Here is a 10,086-nt window from a genome sequence, read left to right on the forward strand (position 1 = left end):
ATTGGAATCATCGATGCCTTACTCTTGTCTCGACACCTACAACAGGAAAATCAATTTTAGAACTAATAAAAAAGACAAATATAAACAACGAAACTTTTCATCTACAGAAAAAATCAACAAAAAAAGAAAAAAAAGAAACAAGTTAACAATGAAATACTCAGAAATGTGTAATCATCCACTAAAATTTCCACTACAAAGCTCATTCGAGTAAACTATTCGATGAAATAACCAAAAAAATTGTTTTGTATTAAAATAAAAAATAAAAATTAGTTTTTATATTTCACTTTCATAAATTCGAATAAATTATATCCTAGAAAATCTCTCAATCAACATCACTGGAAACAGAATGAATGCACCATTTGTTCCTGCTGATGATACACCAGTTTCGTTCTATCAAATTTTGTACAATTTCACAGTTAGTCTTGAGAGAAAATAAAGTTAAAATTTGGACAAAAATATTACAAAAAGTTTTTTTTTAGCGATCGAATCCCTAACCAATTCCATATTTGTGCAAGATAATAACGTTGCTGATATTTTGTCAGCAAAATCTTTAAAATCCGGAGGAACTACCAGAACAACTTTTAAAAAAATATTAAATAAAAAAATATTGGTAAGAAGTATGACAATACATTAATAACACACTACTACTGCGCGTAAATTTCATAAGCAAAATAGGAACTACTATTTGCTTATCAGTAAACTTTTTGACGGATTATAAATTAATCCATAAATTAATCAGAACTTGAAGTTGAAAAGAAAACCTAGATATTCCCCGTAGAGGCAAATTGCATACTGGATAAATTCTACAAAACATAGATTTAATATTTCCAATAAAAAGTTTGAATAAAAATATGTGTGAAAAACTTGAATATTTACAATCCCTTATATCAGCGTAAAAATTAATCCTAATCGGATGACCTGTTAACATACAAAAATTTTCCTCGATTTCTTTGACAGTAATTCCAAACAAAAATTAGTTTTACTTCCAGTTGAAATTTTATGATGTGAATGGTTTGGTAAAAATAAATATAAGAATTTCCAAGTGTCACATTTAGAAATGTCACAGTGAAAAAAGAAAAAAGACCCCAAAACCAAACGTAGATAAGTAAAAAACCAATATGACCATGTTGATAAGCATAATTTATTAATGCCTTGTTTACTCTACTCAATATCGTAAATTAAATTTCCAGTAATGTATGATCATTAGTACCACTTAAATATAGATCAATTCACAACAACGTCCCATCTCTCTTCATACCAGTCACTGCATCTTTTCTCTTGCATATTGCAGTATATTTAGAAATGCAAATTCTAAATATTATAGTTAGGTGTTAACTGACACAAATTATCTTTTCCTTTTGCAATCCTTATATCATCTCATCTTGATACCCTACCCAGACGCTTTGACACCTCAACTTCCCCTTTTTGACAGAATTTTTACAACCGGTTTACTTGCTGAAACGTCCCAAACAGGATAACGCTGATAGTCGATTCTCTACTTCCATCTACACATTGTATACGACAATAACTGGTTGATTAAACTCTTCAATAATCTTTTACTTCAGGTCAGACATATCAGTAATTAAAACATGGACTATTGAAATTTACTGAAATGAATAAATCCTTTTCTGTCAATGAAACCTCCTTAAGTATCCTCAGTGTCAATTAACCCAAAGGCATATTATTAGCATCGAATCTGAAAGTATATTGTATCGGGAATGTTATATACAACTATAAGAACCAAACATAGCTATACGTCTCTCGAACTGATAAAAGGAAAACTATTCCTATAACCGTAGCTCGCTATTGTATCCAGTTCCCGTGGATATATTCCGAAGTAAACATATCCTGAAATTTATACGAACAAATAAGGACAATTAAAAACAGCCATTAATGTGCAAAAGGTGATAACCCTACTTCAATAACGACAGATCCCCCAAGAAAACTGGAAGCAGAAGCAAAAGCGTAATAGGCTACACCATAAACGTCAAAAAACAATTGTCACAAACACAAACAGGTTCATTCCAAATGTAAAATTTAATGAGAAAACTAGTACTGACAAAAAACGAGCAATTAAGATATCCATAAACCGAGAATATGGTTCGCTTTTAGTGTTGCCTTCAATAAAATTTTACATTAAGGATATATTCAAATTCATTTCATGTAAACATTCATAGTATATGCGGGTAATTACGAACTTAAGCAAAAGAATGAAGCTACAATTTCTGATTGCTATTCAGAATAAAAAGAAACAACTGGGTGACACGAATATTCGAGCAATAATTAATCTTCAGATTGCCAAAGTTCTTTTCTAGTCCTGCTTTTCTATGCCATTAAGCAAAAAAACATTCAAACAGTGCATGCTACCATAATGTTCTACAAAGCTCAAAAATACCGCAGTGCATCATAACGGGTCTTGACCTGTCAACAAAAAGCAGTAGTTACCTGTAGATGGGAAAATACATATGTTTTTAACACATAATGGATGAAACTGATTGTTTCACGCAAAACAAGTAGGAAATTATAATTATTCATCAAACCAAAGAAAAAAAAAAAAAAAAAAACAAGTTGAAAAAAAGGAAAACACAAAGAACGATCATTTGGAAAAGACAGCGACGGCAACGCAGCCTTAATTCATTCATTCGGTTTTTGTTCTTCCTTCACAACTACCGTTTGCTCGTTACCTTCTTGATCGTCCACGCCAGCATCCGATGTCCATAGTGTAAGGTTGTCACGAAGGAGCTGCATGATTAATGTACTGTCCTTGTAGGAATCCTCGTTTAGGGTGTCCAATTCAGCAATTGCATCGTCAAATGCCTGTAAACAAAATTCAGGAAAATATAATGCAAGAAATGATACCTACTTACATCATTGGGTTATTGTAACGAATGTGGGCATATCTCTTGCAGTAAAACTGAAACACCTTCGCAACGAAAAAAATGAATTTTACTGAACTTAGATTGGGAGAACAAAGGAGCTCCAAATGAATAAAATCTCCAAATTAGATACTCCGAGCAGATGACAAAGTGGCACAAATCAATTTATACCTACAAGTGTATCTGATTGACAGATCGAGGGAATGAAGCAGAGGGAAACAATGAAACACCAATTAATGATAATATAGACATTACAGATGTACTACTACCTTCGATACAAGATTTATAAGAAGACTGCTAAAAGCATCTAAACCGCCATTAGCATTTCATTGTGAGGAGCATCCTTAATGTGAAAAGGTAACCGAGCTTAGTTTGTCTTCTAGTTATTTGGTCCAATTCAGGAAAATAACTATTACCACTACTCAACTACCAATTTTGTGCACATGTGTTTAATTGAATTCCCTCCATAAGAACAATGAATAAGTCCCGAGAAACACCACAAATTGAAAAGAGAATGCAGCGAAGAGAAAAAAGCGCATGCATGGATGTTAACACTCGCACACTTACAAATCACACTCAATGGAATCTTCCAATACTCTACCCGGCGACATCAAAACACATTATACAGAATGAGGAAAAAAAAACCGCTACACTATTCGTGTAACATGCACACGTAATTTGATGTTTGTAGATAAGTCTACCAACCCGTTCCTCACTATGATAGTTGAACTAACAAGACGTGTAAAATTTAATTTATGCCATTACTTTTCTAGATGTTTCAAATCGTATTGTCTTTCTGTTTTTCAGTTCCAGTAAGAACAGTTAACATGATTCTACTAAACTTGAAGCACATAATTGCCACTCCCTCCAATGGAATAACCAGCATCAAAATGCCTCGAATTTAACTACCATAGACTACATTAGATCTGTGTCAATTTGGAAATGCATATGCAGATAACTTTTAATGAAAAGACCTAAAACCTATTGTAACTTGATGTTAATTCACATACCCACACATGCATTTTCGGAAGCAAAAGCGATTATTCTACGTGCTTTGAGGCCCTCAACACTTCAATTTTTCCGTGCTACCCAGAACGGTGGATTTCGGAGATCTATAAGCAAATCAACGAACTGCCTGTCCAAACTCCCAAACAGAATGCAAAACCGAAATTCCTGAAGAAATAAGGTTCGGTTCCCGCTTTCTTTAAATTAAAGAATTGCTAATGAATTGTTAACGCAGTATTGCTAATCAGTTAGCAACTACCTTCTCAGCAGAAGCATTTCGGACCGTAACTACATTGTATAAAGCACTGTTCCACCGAAAAAAAAACCCACTTTACGGTCCTCAATTTTCTGCATATAAAGGTAACGGGAAATCAACAGTATAATTTAAATGTAAGGGTAGCAAAGAGAGCCTCAGGCGGCAGCAGCAATATGTATTTATCAAGTGTCGGCCGAACAATAAATCGGAACATTCAATGTTTCGGCGACCGGCACTTTACAGGATCCTGCCCACCTGTTTGGCGAGTTGACATGCACGATCGGGGCTCGATGAAATCTCGTAGAAGAAGACACTATAATTTAGAGCGAGGCCCAAACGAACTGGATGGGTAGTCGAAAGTTGTGCCTTGGCAATCTCAAGTGCCTCCGAGTAGGCTCTCTGACCCGCATCCGCCACCGCTGAAACAAACATAAACCAACCATTCGAGTGGCAATAATATAAAATGAACCCGTCTTCACGCACCTGTTTAGCAAGTCGACAAGCCTTTTCTGACGCATTCAGTATCTCGTAGTAGAATACCGAAAAATTGAGTGCAAGCCCAAGCCGGATCGGATGTGTGGGATGCATTGTGTCATTTGCGATATCGAATGCTTCGCGGTAGGACTGCTCTGACCTCGCCACTACCACTAAATAGAACAGAGAACCACCGGTCAGCAGCAACAAACTCAAACTTCAACTCCTATTCCTCAGCATGGCAACAGGCGCATATTCTCAACGAACGAAAACCTATTTCAACGAATGCGACAGTTCCAAATACCCAAGCTTTTCTGAGGTTACGAATTAAAATGTTCAAACTACAACTACGATTGTTGTTGGGACAAAAATGCTTGATCCATCACGGCGCACCGTTATGGCATAACCAATTTGTCGGTCTTTTATCGACCAATCACATGCTAGGCTCTATATTCACGCATATCGATCAGATAAATCTGATCACTGCATGTCTTGCATGTAAACAATTTTGTCCTCGTACTGTACAATCTTCTTTGCGTTTAAACTAATACTAAAAGAAAGAAATATTAAATTTGATAATTACAAGTTATGCTTACTTTCGCGATCATCTCCACTTGCAACTTCGGCCAGATATCGGTAGTAGTCACCCTTCATTTTCAAGTAGAACACTTTCGACTCTGGGTTACCTGCTTTCGGGATGAGGTATTTGTCCAGCAGATTCTGAAATAGATATTCTTCTGTCTAGGCTTAAAACAATTTGTTTAACTTTATGTTAGTGTTTTCATTGATAATCGGAAACTTACAATGTGTGTGCACACCCAATTTTTACAAAGCATGCTCTCTTCAGAATTTCTCCGTAGAATTTACCTTAACACAGCACACCAAAAGGTAATTTAAATGAATACCAAAACATCCTGACAAATATCTCGCAATTCCTTCTCAACTTTTTCACGATATTCTTTTACCATCTGTTGTTTCTCCAAACCTTCGGTCTTCTGTTCAATTGATGATATCACCCGCCATGACGAACGTCGTGCTCCAACTACATTCTGAAAGATCCACTTTTTTTACTTCCATCACATTAAACTGCCTTTTCCAGAAGTACCCTTTCATGTACGCATATTAATTTTGCTAGAAATAACTTGGAAGCTAATCAGGAATACTTACTGGTTACGACTACTATTTGCAATCAAGCCAGAAAATTTGTCCGAAACTTCCTAAAACTATTAAAAAACATGGATTGCATCACATCTTTGTATAACAATCTCTTCCTTTACAGAGCATTCAACTGACAATGTCCTTACCGTTAGTATATAACGTAACGCCCAGCAATCAAAAGCGACGCGTAACGAGTACAACTCTCTGACGCCCAAAGGAGGACAGAAAAGGGTTAGAGAAATGCTATGCGAATTTAACTCAGCAACTACTATGATAATCGATAAGCCATTTGCTTCGTTCACTAACTATCCAGCAAACTGCTAAGGAGATTCTCCATTATCTAATATGACCATCTGCTTCTGTCCTCTTTCTTTTCTTACTCTACTCCTTCCTCCCTTCTTCACCCCACCAAATTATCGCACGCCTCACTATTTTGAATCCTATCTATCTCCTATTCTTCCTTAACCTCTGGCAATTCCACTCACCTTTTGCCGCCTTGGAATGACCAAACACAGCAAAAAATGTTCAAGTAGGATCACTTGAATTCAGCTTAAAATCCGTCCTGATGTCAAACTTAATACTAAAATACCGCACTTTTACAAAATAAATGTTTGAAGGAAATACAACAAAATGACAAAATGTACTAACTTTGTAGGCGACGGAGAGCAAATTACGCTCCTCATTAGTAAGTTCCGCACCCAATTCGGTGACTCGCTTCATCGACTGAGCCATGTCATCGTATCGTTCAGCCTAAAAAATCAAGTTTTATCATGGATGTCATAAATTGCTTTTTAACACTTTTAATTCCTCCACTAGGGCAAGCACTCTAGAAACTGTCTCACTGATTTAATTACGACCTGCTTTTTCCAATTTCATCAGCAATGGATCTCACAAAGGAAATATGTCTAAAAAAACCCTTTCCACTAGAAATCATAACTACAAAGCTAACCTGTTCGGCGAGTTTAGCGCGTTGAACGAGTTCATCTTTATTTTCAGCCATTTCGATAGGTGTGTGTGATTTGAATACCTCTAGCAGCTAACAATAAACAGAATAATACCACTGCCCACACAATTCAGCTGAATAACAAATCCGAATTAAAATGACTAAAGAAATGAGTTTCAAGCGAAATATACCCAAAAAAAAGACAAGATAGTCCGTCGATCCGTGGAACTTTCTTTGAAGAAAAAAAGAAATAAGCTCCTCGATTTCACCTGAAATGAATGCCACCTGCAATAATTCGTCATCTCTTCTTATACATACAACTAAAAGTATTATGATAAACAACCTATCATAAATAGTACAGAACGTAAAAGTAATGAATGACCTAAATAAAATAATTACACCGTGTTCCGCTATAGGAAAAGGATATAAAATCTGTTTTCACGAATCTTAAAAGTTAACTCTTACACATATATTTCTAATCGCTTTTGGCAGAATTTTTATCATATAATACAACCAATCAATCAATACAGTAAATACTAAACGATATGCAGTAGATCTCACTTGATCGTATGAGAGTTGAGAAACGGAAATGGAGAACGGAGAGGAGAAATTTAATCCGTCATCTGCTGAAAATATGAAGTTTCGAATATTAGCTATATAATATAAAAAGAAGTAAACAAAAAATGATGAACTGAATAAATGTTTGAACTTAAAACGATGGATTAATTGATGGATTTCAAAAAAAAAATAATGGTCCAAAGATTATAATTCATATGCAAAAAAATAACCGATATATAGCTGATAATAGAAATTAGTAGAAGTATATGTATATAAACAAATGTATATAGATAGACCAATGACAATGATGACATTTCTAGAAATATAAAATATAGTACTCGTAATTTCCATGACAATGAATTTAAATCATAATTGATAGAAACAAGAGTAAAATTAGAAAATATTTTCATTGAAATAAATCTCTCTCTAATTATATTTCTATTATTTATATTATCCTCTCATCCCGTTGATATTTATTTAAAGTACCACAATCTAACAACGATTAGCCTAAAAATAATACAGTAAAACGAGGGAATGAGAAAGGAAGGAAAGGGGAGAGAGGGAAAGAAAGAAGTGATATCCTCGTATAATCACTGAGTAAATATATTCCACAGCAAATGTGGAAGCAAGCGCGGAAGATGTTAAACTATCACAAAAATGAATTTACTCCAACAACAACGACCAAGTAATATACACACATACATACATAATAAGTGTTAACATGATGACAACACAACACTACATACAGACAGACGGAGAGACGCACCGACAGAAAGACAGGCATCAGCACTAATTACATCCCTAGCCTGAACTATACGACCCGACCTCTCAAGCGGTTTGCGAAGAGGACAAATGGCAGGCAAGGTATATACGTATGTATGTATGTATGCATGTATGTGTATGTGTGTGTACACATGTATATATGTACGTATGTATGTCTGCCGACAGACAGTCACGCAACAATCATTTATAGGGACAATATAATAAATAAGATATGAAATAGTGCTTAAATGGATGAATTATTACCTAATATTACCAATGAAGATTCAGTCAAATTTGTTCATATTTTCAAATACTTATTTGTAAATTTTAGTATACGGTATAAAAGCAAGAATTTCACACGTGTGGTACTTAAATTTAGGTTGCATTGATTGAGTATTTTAGCGCGGATGATTGCAAGGGAACGTCGATTTAGTTGACTCCGCCCCATATAGCAATTCTTACAGGGACCATCCCGTAAACTCATATGAAATAGTGCCAAGTTTAGATTAGGCTCTTTTCTAATCTTTTAATGCAATTGGCATAATTATTCCATGCATTAGATTTACTATAATATTAGCATTAGGAAAATATCAAAAATTTTAACTTTATTAAAAACAGACTTAATAAGCTATTAGATTCGATAAATGCGGATGATTACAAGGGACAAACCAATTTTTAGTTTGGCTGTTTTTGATCTGAAATGAATCAATGCATAGGTGCAAAAAGGGAGGGAGCGAGCGGTCATAATAATTCTATCGTTGTCTGGTATCAATTTTGAGGGATAAGCTTCCCGCGGGTAAGTTCAGTGGGATATCTGAACAATGTGATTGAGTGATATTAGCTATATTATTAAATTAATTTATTCATTCTGAATCTTTTTTTCTAAATTAAACATAAATCGATAGAAGTTAGGTAGTACTGAGTTTTGCAATAATTAGTAGTATCTAATGTAGCATTATAAAAAGTAGCATTAACACAACATTAAAAACGAATGAAAAAAAAAGTCGGTATAATTAAATTAAATTAAAACTTGAAATTCTTTGGTAATAATTATTATTTGATTTCTTTTTTTTTTTTTATTTTGCTTTAAATAATACTAATTTAAATAATAATAATAATACTAACATTATTACATATTGTATTTGTGATTTTTTTTTTATTTCCCACATTTTACTTAGAAATGTCCGATTGGACATTTGAAAGTGATGGATTTCGACTGGAAATGACCAGTTTCATTTAGAAATGTTCAATTCCACTTGGAAATATCCAATTGCACCTAGAGATGTTCAGCTTCGTTTATGCTTTATCTATGGATAATGGTAATGGAATAAATGCTCATGCAAAAATTGATCATTTTTGCTCATTTTGAGCCAAAAAATTTATTGAAAATGTTCCAGTGCCACATTTTTGCACATATTTAATTTTATTACTTAATTATTGCATTTTCTTGCTTCGCTTATTTTAATTTCATGTTGAAGAAAAAAAAGTTTTGTATGAAATTTCTTCACGAGATTAATTTATATGTTAACAGTGTAAATTTATAATTTTTAAGCTTAAAATGATTGAAATATACTGAATTATATCTGTAAGGGAAATGAAAATATCTTGGAATGTATCAGTAAGAAAACCAAAAATTTGTTGGAGATCTATCAATGAGAGAAAGAAATATTTGAAGATGTAAAAGGGTGTCAAATGCTGTCGGTGGTTTTTTCAATAAAGCGATAGATAGATTGATCGATTGATTGATGTTGCAAATATGTTTCATATTATATTTGCCAATATCGTAATTTATGAAATTGGAAATGGAAATTTACGTATGTGGAAAGATGCATGAATTTTGGATTTGCAATTAGGTTTAAAATTGCCAAATTTAGATGAAGTTTATTTTATTCAATTGAATATTGTCATTCCCTATGTTTTTTTTTTTTTGTAAATTTCAGTTTTATACTAAAATATATGAAATGACTTTGTACTTCAAGTCGCATATTTCTCTTTTATAACTGTGTGAGAAAGATGAGAATGTACAGAATATATGCAGAAAATAAATTGAAAAG

General features: G+C 33.7%; 1 protein-coding gene across 4 annotated transcripts; it reads right to left on the reverse strand.

Annotated features, from left to right (window-relative positions):
- Nucleotides 1-2,634: 2,634 nt before the first annotated feature.
- Nucleotides 2,635-6,769, reverse strand: Bm4259 (14-3-3-like protein 2, putative; the record flags this gene model as incomplete). 4 transcript variants are annotated; one of them, XM_043074877.1, is made up of 6 exons in its annotated part: nt 2,635-2,817; nt 4,393-4,556; nt 5,208-5,331; nt 5,517-5,660; nt 6,418-6,519; nt 6,719-6,769. In XM_043074877.1, the coding sequence occupies 6 exons, from the start codon at nt 6,767-6,769 to the stop codon at nt 2,635-2,637; spliced, it is 768 nt and encodes a 255-aa protein (XP_042930811.1). The 4 variants fall into 4 exon arrangements, with proteins under 4 accessions (XP_042930811.1, XP_042930810.1, XP_042930812.1 ...); XM_043074876.1 differs by having other exon boundaries at nt 4,393-4,784; XM_043074879.1 differs by lacking the exon at nt 2,635-2,817 and adding an exon at nt 4,621-4,784 and having other exon boundaries at nt 4,458-4,556.
- Nucleotides 6,770-10,086: the final 3,317 nt, after the last annotated feature.

Source organism: Brugia malayi, assembly GCF_000002995.4.
Source record: "Brugia malayi strain FR3 genome assembly, contig: Bm_v4_ChrX_scaffold_001, whole genome shotgun sequence".
NCBI classification, from domain to species: Eukaryota; Metazoa; Nematoda; class Chromadorea; order Rhabditida; family Onchocercidae; genus Brugia; species Brugia malayi.